At 37.4% G+C, this 21,590-nt stretch overlaps 1 protein-coding gene across 2 annotated transcripts in view; it reads left to right on the top strand.

Moving 5' to 3' along the window:
* Positions 1 to 21,295, top strand: part of LOC136030300 (phosphatidylinositide phosphatase SAC2-like) — a 90,366-nt gene extending 69,071 nt beyond the window's left edge. The window contains exons 14-17 of one of the 2 annotated variants that reach the window (XR_010618240.1): positions 1,137 to 1,363; positions 3,604 to 3,734; positions 7,556 to 7,889; positions 19,629 to 21,295. Coding sequence is in view for 1 of the 2 variants with exons in the window: in XM_065709176.1 (XP_065565248.1) it covers positions 1,137 to 1,355; positions 3,604 to 3,734; positions 7,556 to 7,889; positions 19,629 to 19,879 (935 nt within the window). In the remaining variant the exon portion in view is untranslated. The remainder of the gene's footprint in view (positions 1 to 1,136; positions 1,364 to 3,603; positions 3,735 to 7,555; positions 7,890 to 19,628) is intronic. The other variant, XM_065709176.1, reaches the window with a different exon arrangement.
* Positions 21,296 to 21,590: the final 295 nt, after the last annotated feature.

Genomic DNA, 21,590 nt, shown 5'->3' with positions numbered 1-21,590 from the left:
GAAAATGGAACAGTTTTCAAAAATTAGCACAGCCAGTGTATTGGAAACGTATATAACTATCTAGTCGTTCAACCAATTCTTTTCTAATCAAATTTTGTTTTCTAAGTAAAATCAAAATAAAAGTTTTCCTGACTGAAATAATGAGCCATTTAAGCTATAAATATGTAAAAATTGCCCCATTTTTTTTTCTTTACAACTTGCCCCTGAGAGTTTTATGTTCGTTTTTATTGAAAACACAGGGCTCTGGCTCGAAAATTTGTCCTTTTTTTCCTTTACAAAATGAATTAAAATCACAAGAAGCATGGCATAGTACGCTAAAAGGAGGGTTTTTTTCTTGCTTTTTTTACTGATATTTTCTGACTGAATTCTTGTATATCTGCCTTATTACGTTGATTTAGCGCATGAAAATCGTCAGAGTTTTGTTTCAATTTCCGGATTGAAACGTTTTTTTTTGCATTTTGAAAATAGAAACTGAGCAAACAAAATATAGTTTAGAATGTATTTATCAACTGACTTTGTTTACAAATATCCAATTCGATTTAGATACAAATGATCTATATGATACACTTCTGATAATTTTCAAAGACGTGAAAATATTAATTTACATGCGTTGTGCGTTTTGAGTAAAGTGCGCAGTCTTTGACAGTACCGATTTGTGAAGTCGGCTGAACGAATGCAATATTACTGTACATTTTCAACAGACTAATTATGCTATTTTCAAGAAGTCTGGCTTAGGACTGTGCCCGCTTTTATCTATTAGGCTTTTATTTGGGGGGGGGGGGAGGGGGTAGACCAATGGGAAGGGTCATATTTAGTATATATATATATATATATATATATATATATATATATATATATATATATATATATATATATATATATGTATATATGTTATACATGTATGTATATTTAAATATATTTATCTTATTTTATTTTAGTTAGGAAGAGGCTGACTCGCTTCCCTCTTCCCCCTCTACTCCCTTCTGGTTATGACGTTACTCTAGCTGCTTAAAAAGGAAACGGAAAAATATTACGGTTTTTGCTATATTAGGATCAATTTCCCCTTTCAGAAAAAAGTTTCAAACTAGCTGCATTATGTCTTTTTATAGTTTTATTTGTATTTTCAAATCTTATAGAATCTCTCCGTGCGATATGTGAAACTATAGTAATGACATTGGAAGTGCATGGTTACACAGTTCCTGTCTTTTATGGTCCTATAGTCAAGCGAAAAGGGTCAATTCCTATTGCAAGTGGTATTCCCTTGGCTGCGTCGACTGGTGGAGAACGTGGTCGCAGTGTTTTATCTCAATTGGGTTTTAACCTTTCAGCTGATACGGCGGCAATTGTGGATGCAGGTAATCATGTAAGGATTACATTAAGTTTCAAGAACCCTGAGTTCATTTCTATTTTCATTGCAACGATATTATTTCAGATGTTTCTAAGTGGAAAACTCTATTCTCCTCTCTTCTCTCTCTCTCTCTCTCTCTCTCTCTCTCTCTCTCTCTCTCTCTCTCTCTCTCTCTCTCTCTCTCTCTCTCTCTCTCTCTCTCTTTCTCTCTCAATCTATCTATCTATCTATCTATCTGTCTCTATCTATCTCTATTTCTCTATCTATCTCTAAAACTATCTTAATACTTTATTAATTATTTTCTGTTTATCTTATTTATTTTAATTTATGTGGTGCAACATTGAGGCAAGGGACGTATGGAAGAAAGAGAGATAGAGAGGGGGGATGTGTGCTAGTTTTGTGCTTGAAGTTAGGTACCGGTTTAAATTTTGCGGAACAGGAAAAGGGGTTACGTTAATTTATGATCGTCTAGACAACTTTTTGTAAAGTTTTTTGGTTTTCACCAAGTCGATAGAAAGTAATAGCCGAAGTCTTAATCCTCCCCTCCTTTAGTGTCATTAACTGTACGATTTTCCTTTAAAACTGTATATTTTTCGGTTAATTCCTCCATATTTGCATTCTTCTATATAGCGAAACATCGTTTACTGTGTGACTCAACACGATAACAACTTGAATCATCCATTCTGTTTTAGTTGGCGACTGAGCAGCTGGAATAAGCCGAAATTAGAGGAAGATATTTATTATATCTTCCTCTCATTTCGGCTTATTCCATGACAAAAAATGTCATGGATTGTGTGATATAATGTCATGGATTACATCATATAATCCATGACTTTTTCGTATTTCCCCAGTCATCTTCTCCTCTATCCCTGAGTGATTCCGTCTATTACTTTCCCCTAGGTAATTTTGAAATAGCAGTGCAAGCTTTCTAGTTTCTTTTAGCTTTTATTTTGAACTCCAAATGAACCAGAAATAAGAATGGTCGGACCGACATACTATACCGAGCATGTTTTTACTAAAAATATATTTCTAATTTTTCTATCAGTTTAATAATATAATACATATTATGAACAAATCCAAATATGCGGTCATAATTTTTCTGGCAGATCTCTTTGAATGAATCTCAGACTATTTTTATATTGTTTGATCTGGAATAGATAACACTTTGAAATCGTACATCAAATCATTCTGTTTTAGCAGATGACTAAGTAGCTGCAATAAAGCCAAACAGAGTGGAATATATAATCCATGATCTTTGAAGGTGACAACGTTGTAAATCAAATGTGTTTTATTAAAAATGTATTTACTAATTTTTTACTGGTTTCCTGTAATGTTATGCATATTATGACAAACGTAACTATACCACCACAATTTCTCTACATCTCAGGTTGGTTTTGTTTGAATATTGAAGAAGGGTAGTGTCGCTTGAGATAACTGAAGTTGAGCATAAAATATACTTTTGCAAATTTTCAAGGGCTGTTCGGTGGACCCACGGTATTAGTGAGCACAACTTATCAAGTTTTGAATTTGGATCTATTAAATATAGCTTCTATCCCTAAAGATTTACATGTTCCGTTTAGGCATATATGTAGGATTTCAAGGGGACTTTGGGACCCATTCCTAAATTTGAAGCACTGAATACATAAAAAAAATCTTATTAACACAGCATGATTTTTTTAGATTTTTCTAAGAATTATAAAGATTTTTGGGCAATACAATATTTCGTCAATGTTGCTACGCTGAACTGTAAAAATTAATAATCGAAACTAAGTTATATTTTAACGCTTTTATCTGTAAAAATTCAAGCGTTATTTTTGTGCTGTTTTTCACCCATGCTTCTTTTTTTTTTGATTTGACGCCTTCTACTACCAAAAAGCTATTTTTAAGTCTTTAAAAAGCATAGTTAAGTCTTTTTCTTTAAAAATTGAATTCTATTTCTTCTACATTTTTATATGTATATAGATGCATAGATTTTCTCACAACCAATTCAAACAATCAGATCTCATTTAACTGTGTCCTGGGTTGCGAAAGTTTACAATTTATTTGAAAGTAAATTATAACGAACTATACAAAAATGCCAATGTTTACAATATTTTAGGGGAGGTCTGGGCTTAAAGTGTTGAATTTCCGGCGGGCTTCTTCAGCCAAATATCAGATTTACTTCGTATTGTATTGAAGAAGGATAATGTCACCAGCACTACCAGAAATTTAGCATAAAATGCAACCTTGCTCGTTTTAAAGAGGTTTCTTTGCAGGATCTAAGGCACTGATGAACGTGACACACCAACTTGCCAGACTTAGCCCAAGTAGTATTCGACGACATCTACAGTCTCCTCTTAGGTCTGATTCTGGAAGATGTGCTTCTGCTATGTCACATGGAGCACAGGTAAAGGTTACTATACCCTAGGGGGACTCGAAACCATTAGCAAATTTTATTTTTTTATTATTATTTTTGTTTACTTACTTTATGTTTTGCTGCTCTTACCCCAATTTGTTTTTCTAAAAGTTTGCCAGAATTTTGATTGAATTTGACAACTTTTAACCGACGTTCATATATATGTCCAGCGACATAACGATGTCTAGACATATATGTCTGGCCATGCAATTGCTTAAACATTAAAGTTCAGCTAGACATCCATGTGAACACCACTCTTAAGCGCAAATATAAGTATAGTGCAATAGAGACTTATTGATTGGTTGAAGTTCAAAGCCTAAACTTAGATTTTTAGACTTTGGAACTGGATGCTTTGCTGCAGCTCGTTGCAGTCAAGCACCTGTGCACGAGAACAGACACACTAGAACTGTACTAGGGCTGAGGCTCTGGAAGTCTTGTCACTTGTCTTAATATCTAAACGATGAATGACGAAAATTATCCAATTGAATTGAAACACGTTTCCAAAATTTTTATGGAGCGATAGCTTTAGTGTAGCGAATAATAATAACAAAAGCACACTTTTGACCCAAGGTAAACAACCATAAACAGTGGCACATCAAACTATAAAAAGAAAATGGGACCAGGACAATACCTCATGTAGCAGACAGTTTTGGTGTTACATCTGGTTGCAAATAAAGTAAAAATGTCGAATATCGAAAAAAGCTGAACAGCTGAAACTCAGATATACTTTTTGAATAAAAAATTATAATCTATTTTAAAGATCATAAAAGGCTTTCCGTTATGCAGTCGATTAGCCTACGCTTGCCATTCGTAAGCCGTTTTTTTACTTCTTATAATATATGAAATCTCAAACACTTTGTCAAAAGCTATGGGGAGTGGTGCTTCTGTAGTTTAGAGCGAACGGATTTGCTCTTTTTGGGAAAGTTGGGGGGAGGGTTAATTCTGAAAAATTAGTAAAACTGAGGTATTTTAACGTACGAAAAAGTGATTGGATCTTAATGAAATTTCATATTTAGAAGGACCTCGTAACTCAGATCTCTTATTTTAAATCCCGACCGGATCCAGTGTCTGTGGGGGGAGTTGGGGGGGGGGGGGGGGGCGGAAACCTTGGAAAACGCTTAGAGTGAAGACATCAGGATGAAACTTGGTGGGAAGAATAAGCACAAGTCCTAGATACGTGATTGACATAACCGGACTGAATCTACTCTCTTTGGTGGAGTTGGAGTGGGTGTTAATTCGTAAAAATTGAGGTATTTTTAACTCACGAACGGGTGATCGGATCTTAATGAAATTTGATGTTTAGAAGGATATCGTTTCTCAAAGATCATATTTCAAATTTCGGCCGGATCTGGTGACATGGGGGGGAATTGGAGGGGGGAACCTGGAATCTTGGAAAACGCTTAGAGTAGAGGGATCGGGATGAAACTTGGCGGGAAAAATAAGCACAAGTCCTAGATACGTGATTGAAATAACTGGAACGGATTCGCTCTCTTTGGGGGAGTTGGGGGGGGGGGTTCATTATGAAACATTAGAAAAAATTAGGTATTTTTAACTTACGAAGGAGTGGTTGGATCTTAATGAAATTTCATGTTTAGAAGAACCTCTTAACTCAGATTTCTGATTTAACTTCTGACCGTATCCAGGGTCATTTGGGGGAGTTGGGTGGAACCGAAAATCCTGGAAAACGCTGAGAGTGGAGAGATCAGGATGAAACTTGGTGGGAAGAATAAAAAAAAGTCCTAGATAGGTGATTGACATAACTGGACTGAATCCGCTCTCTTTGGGGGAGTTGGAGGGGGTGTTAATCCGTAAAAATTGAGGCAATTTCAACTTAAGAATGGGTGACGTTCGTGAGGTATTTTTAAATTTGATATTTAGAAGGAAATCATGTCTCAGAGCTTTAATTTTAAATCCCGACCAGATCTGGTGACATCGGGAGGGAAGAGTTGGAGGGGGAAACCGGAAATCTTTGAAAACGCTTAGAGTGGAGAGATCGGGATGAAACTTGATGGGTAGAATAAGCTAATGTCGTAGATACGTGATTGACGTAACCGGATTGGATCCACTCTCTTTGGGGGAGTTAGGGGGGATCAAGTGCTTTGGCGAGTTTGGTGCTTCTTGACGAGCTAGAACGATGAAAATTCGTAGGTGTTTCAGGGACCTGCACAAACTGACTTGATAAAGTCGTTTCCCCCGATTCGACCATCTGGAGGGGGCCGAAGGGAGAGGAAAAATTAGAAAAAAACGTAGTATTTTTAATCTACGAGTGGGTGATCGGATCTTAATGAATTTTGATATTTAGAAGGACCTCGTGACTCAGAGCTCTTATTTTAAATCCCGACCGGCATTAAGCCTCTGATTTTCCTTTTAAATTAATCTATTAATTCTTAAAATTTTGCTAGAGCTAATGCCATATGAGCTCTTGGCTCTTCCGACCTCGTCACAAGTGCCATGTGAGCTCTTAGCTCTTGTTCTTAGAGCGAAATTATGCTATCGCGCGATTTTCTCAATGAATAAAATGTTGTTTGAACAAGGTAATTGAATAATAAGGGAAATTTATGCGAAAAAGTGGTTTACGCTGGGGAGTACTACACCGGCGGATATTATTGAACAATTATTATTATTACTATATTGCTAAATTTGTAATTTTTTTAGCTAGTTGTTTCGTCTTAGAAATAATTGCTAAATTGAGCTTCAACTGCAATTTGCTAATATTTCTTTTCAATTCACACGGTCTTTCCTGCATTCTGTATGCTGCCCGGTTTGGAAGTTTTATAAGACAATTGTATAATAAGAGGAATTTGATCCTAGAGCACTACTCTGACGCCAATAGATATACCGGGGAATCTAAGAGAATCGGAACTTCACCGTAGCTGTACTCTAATGTTGACTATTGGACTCTTTTTGTAAGAGTTTCCAAGGAGAATTTCGTAAACTACCATAAAAATGTACTTTTGTCAGATCTTTCTAAAAATTTAATTTTAATCAAGCAATGAAAATCTTTTTTAATTCTCTAGAATTCTGTTATCCAAAATCTCTAGTTTTGGGGAAATACGTGATTTGCCGCAAATTTGAACTTCGAATGATTAATGTTGTAATTAATTATCTTTCCCACAATTTTGTAAGTGGGGAAAAAGTACACGGGGTATTATGGTAAGAAAAATAAACTTCTAAACCCCTAGGGAAGAAAATAAAAATGGACAAAATGGGATCAATTGGCTTAAACTGCTCAGTTTGAAAGGAAAGAATGCATACCGGGTCGACACAGAGTTCTTAAAGCAGTGTTTTATTTGTCGCTCTTTAAGAAACTAATACGATTTGGAAGGCTGCATTCTGATGCAAATTTGTGCTTGGAATGCTAGTATTTTAGCCTGACTCTTTACTAAGTAATGTTTCATTGCTTGTTGTTTTATTCTTTTTTAATCCTAAGACAAACTCGACAATTTTTTGAAAATTTTGGATAAGAAGGAGAGACATTAACGTCAGTTTCATCTAGTCTTAAGTTTCAATCGGACTTACTTTGTATGAAATAAATAAAAAATACGTACGGAGCTAAATTTCAAATTTACAACTTAAAATTGCAGGAGTAATCTTAGAGGAATAAGTTACTTCTAATTCTAAGGTTCGACCGGTCTTCAGTTATATTAAACAAATAATACAAGGTTCTGAAATCCAGTTTTAAATTAATGGTGCTTGAAATTGTTTGTATTAAATGCTAGTATGTCACAATTATGCTTAGCTGGGTGGTTCGTTATTAACAACCCGCTCATTTTTCTCTTTTTACAGCCTTTCAGTAAGTTGTTCTTTTCAAGGTGCATTATACACCATCAAGAGCCCCTACCCCATACTTTCACTATCCATTCATAGAAGACGTTTATGTAACAACTGCAGGAATTATTGCTGTCCATAGCCCAAAGGGTGACGCTCCTAAAGTTTCCTCCTCGTCTTTGGCACCAAAAGCCAAATCACCGAAGCTGCTAAAAGATACTCGACGCACAACCTCATTCAGCAGCAGTGGTCCCATGGTTGTCTCTAGGTATACCATCCCATTTGAAAAATTGCCTGAAGCAACTCCTGAAATTCGCATAAGTGCTCCTGTTCAGCTTCCAAAGGTAGATATGATGCTACCCCTCCGAGATATCTCAGGTTTGTGTTTAATTAACTATTTATTGTGAAATGTAAGCGTGAAGCTATTGAATCTGAGAATTAATAAAGAACTACACTTATATTTATTTTGTAAGAAAATATCCTTTTGCCGCCTATTTCAACACATAGTTGCTGATTTTATAAATCTCGGTGCCGATAAAATATTTAATAGTCTCAAATATTTCCGATTTTTCTTTCCTTGTGGTTTGGTTTGTGAAAGTGAAGAGACAGGCATTTCGGCCTGTCTATAAGCTGGTTGTTGGATTGAATTAATTGTAATTTTGCGAAGGCTGATTTTTGGGTTTACGATCGTGATTTAACGAATATAAAAGACGGACACGGAAAACGTCGTTTAGAATGCGGTATTGAATTTTGTTTCGAAAGCAATGCTAGCCAAAGTAACACATCAATTGATTATTAATCGCACTGTGGATGTTTTCTCCAGAGGTAATATACTGAGTGAAAAAAAAATAAAATTGATCCTTCTGAAATTTTGCCTATTGGAACACTTTCGTAAGTTAGTTAAGGATAAAGAAAAGGTCTTGGATATTGTGAAATTCTTTGCCAAATCGGCTAAAGAAAAGCGTCAACCATCTACATTCTTCATTTTTGAGCCTACCGAGATCCGTGCAAGCAGAGTAGAGATAAGTGCATGCGTAACAACTGAAGTAAGTGATATGTGTCGTCGTTTTGAAGACTTCGTAGATAACGAAGACTTCGAAGACTTCCCATATCAGTATAGTTAACGGAATTCCCGAGTCCCTAAGGGCGGAGGATATGCAAAGCCTAACAGCCGGTTGTGAGAAAGCTGAACAATGTGGGAAGTCACGCGTCTTTAAGCTGTATTTCCCAAGCAGAGATGCCTTTGAAGAAATGTTTCTTCAATTGTCACGAAATCGGCCACATGTCGACACAGTATAAAAATGCCAAGAAATTGGGCCATTGCGCTCAAAACTACCACGGTCCGACCAAAGAAAACCCAGTGTCAGAACCTGATCCGCTGTTTGAACTGTCAAAGCACCAAACACACATGCTACCATGCTAACTGCCCGTCAAATAAGACTATGAAGCCGGAACAGTCAATACGTTCGAAATGGTTGAGCCCTATATTAAAAACTCATAGTGTCATGGAACCTAAATTGTAATCACAACGCAAAAATCGCTGTGGTAGAACGGCTGGGCAAATCATGTGAATATAGGAATCTTTTCTCTCGGCTGACAGTATGAAGCTACTCGATTTAGTGCCATTACACGTGCTTCACTTCGTATATGCGAAAAAAAAAACAACAACAGAAAACTAGAGCACCCCTTAGGAGGACTTGCTATAATAATAGATAAACATACTAATTCCGAACTGTTTGCTAAATCTGACCAGTTCCTTGCAGTGAAAGTGGCTGATACTGTCATTGTGAATTTATACCTGCCGCCAGACTATAGAGATGAAAGGTCTGAAGCGAAGTTTGGTCTAGCATGCAGAAAATTGGGTGAAGATTCGAGTAAAATTAGAGCCCTTCCCCCCCCCCCACCTACATTTTGTTTTGTTGGGGGGCTTTAATTGTGACTTGTTCAGAAATTATAATTCAGCTACAGTTCTGCTTCTTCACCTGATTCCAAATAAAAGTGCTCTTTTGCCAAAATCTGCTGATTTTACATATATACACCACAGTGGATCAATGTCTAACCTTGATCATGTGTTTGTTTCCAGTAGTATTGCCAATCTTGCAGTAATGTAAGCGTGCTTAATGATTTTGTAGTATCTGATTGTTGTCTTTTAGTATTGCGGTTGCATTTAACTGTGTTTGGGTAACCAATGATTCTAAGTGGTGTACTGTAGTAGAATGGAATAAGGTTGATATACTCCAGTCCCAGAACTGCTTTGATAATCTTCTCGAAAAGTAATACTATTTGAGCTTCTCAAGAATTTGGTTCCATTTTCAATTGATGAAACTCATCTTAAATTAAATATGTTTGCGTCATCCATCCGGAGCTATGGGAGTAATATCTCTCGAGAGAATTTTCAAAACCTGACCCACTAATTGAAAATCTTTTCAAAGTCACTCTTGAACAGAGAATTTCGGTAGGGGTCAAGTCAACATTTATTGTAGCTGCTTCTGACGTTTATAATATAATCCGTAAAATCAAGAAGCGTTTCTGGAGAGGTACAGATCACGTGTGCGCTAAACACCTCTATGTGGGACCCCCTTCACTTCTTCTCACCTTGCTTTACCTTTCCAAATTGTGTTCACAAAAGAAATAGTTCATTCGTCATTTTCAACTGGCCGTCTTACTTGTGTTTCTTAAAGGGAGAAACCCTTAAATGAATGTTCGTCACACCGGCCAATAAGGGTATCTACATCTTTTTGGTAAAATTTTTGAGAGTTGATAATGCCTGAATTGATTGATAAATGTCATATGCCCCCATACCAATTTGGATTCCAGAAAGAAATAGGGTGTGCTCATGCACTGACGGTACTGTCATTAGTTTTGAGGTATGCAGATAAATCGAGAGACTCGCTTATTTTAGAGAGAAGTGATGTCAGACGTGCTTATGATTCGATAATTTGCGCGCATATCATCATGAAAGTGTACAGTCGTGGGTCAGTAGGGGAGAGGGGGGGCGAAACCGTACGGTTTTAGGTTTTTGACCCCTATAAGATGTTCTTCTAAAGATACAAACTTTGCTCTTACATGTACAGAAAGCTTATTTATTCATCTCTCTTAGGAATTTTTTTCAATGACTTCCATCAAGTCGTTTCTCAGTGAGACCGTAAAACATATGACCTCTTAAAGTGTCCGAAGTCGCCCCTACCGTGGGGCGACTTTGGACACATAAGGGGCATTTTCGGACATCTATAGTTAACGATTCAAACAGTGTATTCAGATAATATAAAAGTAGCAGAATTAACTGGAATATCAAAAGAACTCAAAAGGCATTTCACATCATTATTTTATGGCATAGCGAGACAAGTCACACCCAAATACAAGGTCTTTGACTGCTCACCCTGTCCCTCCTGCAGCAAAAGGAGTAGGCAACTTCATAATTATATAATCAAAATCAGTTTCAGCACAATCGGGACATTCTGGGAAGATGAACTTTTCACTTGGTTTTCGGAGGTAGTTTATTTTAGCTATTCTGCCACTCACTTCTTCAATCAGACCAGCACAGTACACGAGCGGAGTTTGGTTTCTTTCCCATCATAAACCTCACAAGCACAAAATTTCCTGGAGAAAATTCTTCGTTAGTCTGAATCGTCTATTAGCTGCATATCTTGTCTGAAATGCTATCTTCAGCCTTCTCGTCAATGGATAAAACCTTGGACTTCTTCAATGACTCCGATTTCAAGGACTCATCTGGTTTACATTTAGGAACCCTTTTTTTAGTTTTCTTGTCAAGCTTTGCCTGAGCCGCTGTTTCAAACGATTTCTTCTCTGGAGTATCTGTCAAAATCCTAGTTTTCCCTATCTTGTGCTTTTTGCGGGGACCCATTTGCATTCTTGCTTTTGGATATGGTCTTATGCTTTCAGGAGTTATAGGCAGGTTTGGTGTGTCCTTTGGTTGATCCACCAAGACAGGATCAGAAGAATGAACTGAACCAGGGTGAGGATCATCCTTAGTAGAATCTGTGTGATACTGTTCTGCTGGGTCAGGGCTGTTTGTCACTTCGGCTGGTAGGAAATCGGCTTCTGTGAAGACATTTGGATTCAAAGGCCAAATTCCTGCCTTTTCGAAACCAGCTGTGATGTTATGAGGGTTTAGCTTTTCTAGATATGGCTGCTTGCACAACTTTGCTATTTCGTGTATTGAAATCCTCCGACCTGGATTTATGTGCAACCAAGTGTCGAAGAACCCCCTGATGGCATGTTTGAATGGTGCATAAACCGAAACATCAAGGGGCTGGATGAATGCCATTATCTTTGCACAAGGAAACTACTTCAATTGAAATATGGCTTTCATGATTGTCAAACAAAAGCAAAACAGGATCCTCTTTGCTGGGTTTAACTTCTTTCTGGAAGTGCTGCAATGAACAAAGGAAATTCTCCGAGCTCATCCATCCACTGCGATGGGCTAAGCCAATGCATCCTGGTGGTCCATCTCGATACATTCTCTCGGGAACCTTGACTCTTGGAAAAACAAACACTGGTGGAATAGTCTGACCAGTTGCAGACACAAAGCACAGCATTGTGGTATTTTCCCCTCTTTCTGCCGACAAGGTCTGTGCCCCCTGTTTTGCCCCCTTTTTAGCAATCACCTTTGGAGCCTGAAGAACTGTGGACACTCCTGTTTTGTCGCATTTCCAAATCCTACCAGGAGGAAAATGGAACTTGCTATACAGTCCCTGAAGATTACGGAAGAAGGTACCAATTACAGTGGCATTGAAGCCGGCAGCACGAGCCTGGCTTGTGTTTTCCGGCTTTCTAATTGGCAAACTGGCATTACGGTTCATAAATCCTTTGAACCAATCGACTCCTGCTCTTTCATTCAGCTCCCAACTTGGTGGGAATTTGAGCTTCAGAGTTGTTGCCCATTGGTAGGCTAACTTTCTCGTTGCATTTGGAGTTAGTCCGTGGTTCAATATTGAGCAGTTTTCGAGGTATATAGTGAGTTCTCTCTCTTATTTGGGAGTAAAAACGAACTTAGAACTCCCCTGAAAACTATCATTATCATTTTTGTACTTGGGCTACCCTTTTCAAGATCTTTACTCTTGTAGCGTTTCACGGCATCCACAAGGGTAGACTTCTTCAAAGAAAATTCTTCCGCGACTGATCAGAAAGATGAATTCTCATTTACGACTTGTCTCACAGCACGCTTCAGTAATTCTGGATCTGGGGGGCCACCCCCTTTTCGAATATAGGTGCGAACCATAAGTAAAAGAAAAATCTAAAATGTCAAGGACAGAGAGAAGCCTATTTGTCCTCATATTGTAAATAAACTTAATTTAGCAGAAACGCCCCGAAGTTTCGTGAGCTGATTTTCTTTGAAAAAACATATTTCAAAAATAGTTCTTTGCCCGGGTGTCTGGATTGATGAATAGTAGATTTTAGTATATATTTTGTTGTGGTATTCTCGCGCTGGGGTGAACTCCTCTGTTATCTCCTATCTTGTATGTTTTTTTTATGACGAGATGTTGTGTTTTTTTTATGCATTTGTACTGTCCCAGCATTACGAGCTCTGCTCTCTGTTGGGGCATAATATTGTTTTTGTTTTTTGAAAGTTGAATTCAATAAATTCCTATTCCTAGTCTATAATAAAATTGAAATACTTGGTATCCTAGCTCTAGCTAATTCCAGTTTCAGACTCGGAGATCCTTCCATCAGCATGGGGCGAAACCGGACACTTCAAAATGTGTCCGGAGTCGCCCCCAAAAAACTGTCCGGAGTCACCCCTTATTAACGCCATTTTGAAAAATTTACCTTTTTTTGGAAACCGCCAGACATTTATTGATGAAAATTACGATGAAAATACCGGAATCATTCCTCATATGATTCTTCTAACTTACGACCCTATGGCTACAATATCTTGAAAAATATTCGACGAGGACTACAGATGTCAAAATTTCTAGAGAGTATATAAAAATTTCTTTACCTCTTATCTCAGTGGTCTTTGCCATCAAATATTCAAAACTTCCGCCTAATGTGCGCTACATGAATGCCATCTAGCGGCGATTTTCTGAATGGATTAGTACAAAGACTTTGGATGAGAGGTCCAACGGACGGTTTCACCCCCGTACGGTTTCGCCCCCCTCTCCCCTACTTGTATTTTTCGTACTTTGTATGACATGTGTCCTCGTCTAATTGTCATAGTTAGTTTGTCTGACAGAATGATTACATAGATAATCATACCTGTTCGCCAGGGTGTAAGACAAGGTGCCCTTACATCCCAAATCGCGTTTAATAACTGTGCTCTGGATATACAGTCCCAAGTGGTTATTTGGAGATATTTTAAATATATCCTCGGCCTTCTACCTTGGGTAAGCTATTCTTGGGCCAATATACTACTACTACTACTACTACTAATAACTACTGCAGCACCAAGCCGCCTGAGGCCAACACAGCTACGCACGCTCCTCCTCCAACCTAATCTATTTAAAGCCTCCCTCTTTACACCCTCCCAGGAAGTTCCCATTTCCTTTAAATCCTTATTTATGACATCCTCCCAACCCAGACAAGGACGACCTGCTTTCCGTGTAGCCCCAGACGGTTGGCCAAAAAGGACAATCTTCGGTAATCTGTCATCCTTCATCCGTAGAACGTGGCCTAGCCATCTCAACCTTTCTTTCATTATAGCCCCAGAAAGCGGGATTGAACCACACTTTTCGTACAACCTACTGTTTGAAATACGGTCAGTCATCCGGGTACCCAGAACAATCCGTAGGCAATTTCTCTGGAAAACATCTAGTAAATTTTCATCTGCTTTTCGGAGTGTCCATGCTTCAGAGCCATATTTGACCACTGTCATCACTGTAGCTTCCAATATTCTAATCTTGGTTTGTAGGCTTATCTTTCTATTCTTCCAAACTTTTTTTAACTGTGAAAAAACACCCTGAGCTTTAGCTATTCTACTTTTAACATCTTCACTGCTCCCACCATCTTTACTAATAATACTACCAAGGTAACTGAAGCTCCCAACCTGATCAATCTTTTCGTTACCTAAGGTCACCTGTTCATCTTCACTTATTCCTAACCTTAGTGACTTAGTCTTCTTAACATTAATTTTCAAGCCTATTTTAGCACCCTGAACTCGTAAAACCTCTAAAAATTCATTCATTTTGCTCACACTTTCATCTAATATGCTTAAATCATCAGCATAATCTAAGTCCAGGAGCGTTCTTCCTCCCCATTTGATTCCATGGTCTCCAATTGCCTTTCCTGTGCTCCTTAAGACGAAGTCCATCAAAATGATCCACATAAAGGGGGATAGAACACAACCCTGCTTAACTCCTGATTTAATACAAAACCAGTTGCTAACCTCATTTCCTACCTTAACCGCAGCAGTATTATTCTCGTACATAGCGCAAATCACTTTAATGTATTTTTCTGGTATACCATATAACGATAAGACCTTTGTTAACGCTGTTCTATCAACAGAATCGAAAGCTTGCTCATAATCGATAAAACTAAGGACCAAAGGTGTTTGACAACGAAGGGACTTCTCAATTATTAACCTAAGAGTGAAAACATGGTCGACACATCCTCTACCTTTTCTAAAACCGCATTGTTCTTCCCTTAAAACTTTGTCTACAGCATGTCTCAGTCTAAAAAGTATCATATTACTCAGTAATTTGCTACCTACAGAGACCAGACTAATGCCTCGATAATTCCGACATTCACTCTTGTCACCTTTCTTATACAGTGGTTTAATTAAGGTTTTCCTAAAATCATTGGGTACTTCCCCTTTTTCAAAAATCCTGTTCATAATCTTCAGTAGCTTATTCCTAACCTCAGAGCCACCATATTTAAGGAACTCATTAATCATACTATCAGCACCTGGGGCCTTATTATTTTTTAATCCTTCTAGTACTGTCGCTAATTCTTCCTCACTAAACAAATCTTCCTTCACATCCAAGGTATCACAAACTTTTTCATTTTCATCTATATCTTTTCCTGCAACTGTATCTCGGTTTAGCACATTCTCAAAATGTTCCACCCATCTTTCTTTAACTTTTTCCCTATCACTAATTGTGACCCCATTTCTATCTTTAACTGGGACTAGTCCGGATCGGCTACTCCCTTTCAATTTATTAACATGCCAGTATAATATTCTACTATTATGCCGTCTAGCCGCATCTTCCAGATCCTCAGCAATTTTATCCATCGCCTCCATTTCACATCTCCTTAGTTCATATTTTAATGCTTTCTCCACTTTCTTTACATTCCTTTTGTTTTCATACGACCTATCGCTCAGATAATTCTTATACAAACCCCTTCTACTCTCTATTAAACCTAAAGCTTTTTCACTAATATTCCTAGTTGCTGTCTTAGCACTCTTCCCTAGGACACCATCAGCAACTTCACAAATTGTTTTTCTGAAATTATTCCATCCATCTTCCACATTGTCAAATTTTAAACCCTCAAGTTTAGTACTCAACTGTTCCTGGAATTTTTTTCTCAAATTTTCATCCTGAAGTCTACCAACATCATAACTTTCCGGGAGGGAGTTACTCTTCCGAAATTTCAGCTTTAAATTAACCTTAGACACTACTAGATGGTGATCTTTACTTTTAACATCAATAACAGCACTCCTATACACCCTAGTATCTTGTATTGATCCTGCTAGTCTTCTGTTTACAATAACATAATCAATAAGGTTTGCTGTCTTACCATCACGTGAATACCATGTCAACTTATGGGCCATTTTGTGACCAAACACCGTATTGGTTATAACTAGGTTGTTATACCTACAAAATTGCAAAAGCCTATAGCCATTACTGTTTTCTTTTCCTACACCAAAATTACCTAGGCTAGGATACCATCTATCCCTATTTCTACCAACCTGGGCATTAAAATCTCCTAGCAAAAACACCATATTTCTACCTGGTACCCTGTCTATTTGCTCCTGTAACTGTAAGTAAAATTCATCTGAGTCACTAGTATCTCCATCAGTTGGTTCAATGGGGGCATATACTACTATAACTGATACCCTAAACTTTTTAGTCATAAAATGAGCAATTAGTATTCTATTATTAATACCTTCCCAGCCTAAACAAGACTTAGCAGCTTCCTTATTCATCATGAGCCCTACTCCCTGTCTATGTACCCCATCCTTCCTTCCTGAGTAAACAAATTCTATGTCACCTAATTTCATGCTTCCTACCCCTGGGATATGAGTTTCTGAAACTCCTAATAAATCCAGTTCAAACCGTCTGAATTCGTCAGTCAAAATGTCGATGCGATAGTCATTTTTTAACGTCGTAACATTCCAAGTTCCAATTTTCATGTTCTTTAAATCTTTGAAATTATTTTGGCCTCAAGAAAAGCAGTGATCCCGGATACCAGTGCAGGATGGGGACCAACATATCTTCTCAAGTCTACACCGAAGCGCTTAAGCCGGCTTAGAACCGGACAGCAAGAAGTCCCTGGGACCTCCAGTAAGTTGGAGGCTTTGTGCAATCCTGGGCCCATCTTGGTCACAACATGGTTTTCAGCACTTGGCGATGCTCTTCTATCAACAAGAGTCGAAATCCTGCACAGACAGTCCCAAGCCTATTACCTCCGACTCATTATATATTCATGCCTACAAATATTATGCTACTACGGGGAGGCAGCCCATAGTAGATAAATTAGCTAGGAAGAGGTTTTTCAGCCCGAAAACGCCCATCAAAACAAACCAAGCCCAGAAAATTATCCAATAATCAGAATCCCGTACGAGTGCTGTGTTGTTTACTAGGCTATAATTTCCTCGAGGGGCGCCACTCCTCAAGTGGGAAAAATTGACCGCAAGTTTCCCAGTCTTGCAGGTACCCCGAAAGGGTCGAGGCAGCCCTTTACAGAGGCCGTTGTCCATAAATCTGGATCTTACGCCCTGCCGCAGTTGTCCTCCTATAGAGGATCCTCCCACGATGGTGTTCTGCTTCACCATGCAATTTAACCCATTACTGGGAGAAGGTTTGTAACTCATCTGAAGCGTGAACACGGCAGTTGGCCCTGCTGAGTGTACATTTGAGGGGCCTTCTTCCTCCTCCACCTGAAATTATGACCCCCAGGGGAGGGTTTCCCAGTTTCTATTATGGGTCCCACTGGGACAAGGTCCTACTTGGCCTAAGCCTCCTATGGAGCTACTCTACCTATCTATAGGGCTTACATATATACATATATATATATATATATATATACATATACATATACATATACATACATACACATATACACATACATATACATACACATACACATACATACACATATACTCACTAACGTGCAAATATATACCCTGAATTGGTATAGGCTAGATCTGTATATGGTGAATATTAATTTCCTTTCTGATGCAAATGCACAATAACTTTGGATTCAGGATGCAATTCTGACTATAGAGATAAGTATTTTTCTTACTTGAAATGTATGTGCAGAATTAGAAATTCTGCTGGTACTACAAAAGTAGACCTAAGTAGCCAATTTAGCCTGTCTGAAACATCTCACACGCCAACACCTTATAAAAAACACCTTTGATAATTTAAATGAATAAGAAAACTTATTAGAAATTCTGCTGATACTGCAAAAGTAGACCTAAGTAGCCAATTTAGCCTGTTTGAAACATCTCACAAGCCAACACCCTATAGAAAACACCTTTGAGAATTTAAATGAAGAAGAAAACTTATTAGAGACTCTGCTAATACTGCAAAAGTAGACCTAAGTATCCAATTTAGCCTGTTTGAAACATCTCACAAGCCAACACCCTATAGAAAACACCTTTGACAATTTAAATGAATAAGAAAACTAGTTAAAAACTCTGCTAATACTGCAAAAGTAGTCCTAAGTAGCCAATTTAGCCTGTTTGAAGCATCTCACAAGCCGACACCCTATAGAAAAACACCTTTGACAATTTAAATGAATAAGAAAACTAGTTAAAAACTCTGCTAATACTGCAAAAGTAGACCTAAGTATCCAATTTAGCCTGTTTGAAACATCTCACAAGCCAGCACCCTATAGAAAACACCTTTGAGAATTTAAATGAAGAAGAAAACTTATATAAGATACGGTATTATAGACCCTGATGTTGCCACTTGCAGATGCATTGAAGCTTAATAATAAAGGATCCAAACCAATGTTTTTGTTTAAAAAAAGGGTAATTAACTCGAGGGGATATTCTTCTCGGTGGTTTAAATGTATAATCGTCGTCGTGCCGCGTGGCTCGACACAGAGAAACGGTTCATTTCCGAGAACCATATCTGGGGATCCTGGACTAACATCAAGTATTTATATTTCTTTTTAAAATATTGATTTTCTTCTGATTAACCATCTTGATTGTAAAAAGTTTTTTTTCCAAAAATCTTGCTATTCCTAATGATGGAGGTGAAATAGGGGACTTGTTAAAGCACATAAGCAGCATCGCTGAACTTGTGTAGGACCAATTGATTTCTGACAATTCTTGACTATTAAAGCTTTAAAATCATTTAAATTTTGTTTCGTTTGCTATTAAAATAATTCAATGCTTTACTTTTCTTGGAATCAAAAGTTAAATTCAAGTATACTATCAATTTCTGCACGTTTAAGTTTGACGCCATTTTTTGTTTTGACGAGAAAAAACCTTGTCTGTAAATAAGTTGTCATAATCAGGAAGGCATTAAACTCGTAAAAGGGCTTTTTTGTATACTCTTTCCTTAAAAAATTGAGACATTGCCTTAAGTTGCCTTCCAACGGCATTTCGATCTTTATTCGCTCTGTTTCAATTAGAAATGTTTGAAATCTTGTTTTTATAAAATTTATTTCTTTATTTATAGAAAATTGATATTTTTGACTAGAAGCCTATTCTCCTTCTCCTCTCCCCCTTAGGCACCAGAAAAGATGGACGGATTTCAACTAGACTTGTGGAAACTAAGAGCTGGTGTGGCGGTTTTGCATTTTTTTTGGGGGGGGGAGAGGAGGGGCAGGAAAATAGAAGAGTATCCCTGAACTGTAGTAACTGGGTTTCTTGTCAGAACCTGAATGTTATGTCAAACAAGCAATTTGTTTCTATTTGTAATTTGACAGTTCTGCTTGTAGATATCTATTTGTAATATCTATATTTTTCTTCTTTTTTTTTAGGTACGGATGTAGGAAGTCGTTCGTCCACTCCAGGCAGCACTATTTTGTCTGCTTTGACAAGTCCATTAGGAAGGTTGAGTGACAGCATTGTCATACTTTCGCCGAATTCTGGCAATCCACTGACTAAAATAGCGAGAGGAGTTCAAAACCTGAGCAATTTCGACATGAGGCGTAGTAGGCCAAAGCCAATAGAACTGCCTGAAATCCAAAGACTGAAGTTGTCATCCAAAACAAAGTTTATCGAAGTTTAGTTGCTTTTTTCTTCAAGTTCAAAATTACATTTCTTTAGTTTCTCAAAATAGGGTTTCAAGCCTCACTGGCATTGCTAAATTTCAATTTTAATCTTAATTAATACTTTAATGCAAGTAGTGATAGTTTGTGATTTGTTTTGTTTTTCCTATCTTTTTTTTTTATTCGAAGAAGGTTTTAGCTTTATCATTCACAAAGGCTTCAAAATCAGTATACAAAACTTAAAAAAAAGTATTTTTTGCACTGTATCTTAGCTATTACACATTGTTTTTGCTAATCTTCAATATACCTCATTTATGCGTTTGTTGATTTAGTTTTTTTTTCTGTTATTTTTTTTTAGGAATTTCTCGTTCAATATGCTACGAAAATACAATGTCTCGTCCATACTGCAGTATCCATCCTGTCTGTTTACATACCTAATGAGTCATCAGTGACTAGAGATGACTACCCCGAATTAAAGCAGAGATTTTTAGTTTAAAATTAAATTACAGTCGTTCGCTTAGCTATGGAGAGATAGAGTGAGATGAGTGCCGATTCACAAAAATGTAAGTGAGGGTATAGATTGTTTTAATTTTAAAAATGAAGAAAGAAAAGGATAGTCTTCCAAATATAGGGGTGGGGTAATTTGTTTTCGTTTTTGTAATGAAAAATATAAAAAAAGATGTTAATCAAGACTAAGAGGCAATCACCCCGTCACAATCCTTTAAATGGCACCCCTGGGAGGAAGATGGGAGGTATTCCACCACCCCCTGAGAAATAAGTTATCTGGAGAAGCAGTGCCCTTTGACGACATTGGAAATTTATTGCCTAAAAATAAAATTTTTAACCTCTCCATAATTTCTCGGGATACTGGTTCAGTTAATATTTTGCACGTACTAGATGCAAATTTTAATTGAGTTTAGAAAAAACCAGGTTTAGAGATGGTAGTTTAACCTTCTGAAGAAGTTTAAAGGGCCTAAACCTGAACCTCGAGGAGAGGATATACTATCAGCCATTGTTGGTGCCCAGTATCAAGGAGTATCCAACTCTTGAAACTTGAGGAACCTTACTTTTTAGACTTATGCTGCGTTCCCTAGTGGGTATTGTTATAACAGGTAATAACGTATTGAATTTAACCAAATTATCGAACTTTGTAGGCTAGGTAAATCAAATTTATGGATATAAGCCGTAATAACTTTCAATAGCTATTTGAGCACTCTTTTGACTATTTTTGTTGAATGAAATTCGAATTCTCGATCAGGGTTTTTATTTTTGCACCTGTAGTATTTTTTAAGTTGTTTTTTTGTGAAGTATACATTCCATGGCTCACAATTTTCTCCTTTTTCTTTTCTGAGTTTTAAATCCATGAATTTAGCAAAATATTGTTATAGTTAAATGTAATGCACAGTATTCTTTGAATAAAGCTGAATTAAGCTGATTTTTTCTTGCTTATTATCGTAGACTAGCCTTGGTAGCTTTAATTACTACTACTAGTAACAGCGCTCACTGCAGCACCAAACCGGCTGAGACCAACAAATCTTCTCATGCCTTTTCTCCGCCCAATCCATTCAAAGTTTCACTTTTTAGGAGCTATTAAACGCTTAGCTGTACAGGCCCCTCTTCCATTCAAATGTTATTCAAAGCTGAATCCACCTCGTCCTTATGACCTCTTTCCATCTCATTTGGAGGCGAACTACTTTTGTTTGGGCTTAGATTGATGTGTTTTTTTTTCTT

This window comes from Artemia franciscana, chromosome 1, assembly GCF_032884065.1.
Source record: "Artemia franciscana chromosome 1, ASM3288406v1, whole genome shotgun sequence".
Classification (NCBI taxonomy): domain Eukaryota; kingdom Metazoa; phylum Arthropoda; class Branchiopoda; order Anostraca; family Artemiidae; genus Artemia; species Artemia franciscana.
Note: the sequence above shows the minus strand (reverse complement) of the source record. Positions and strands in the feature narration are given on the sequence as shown.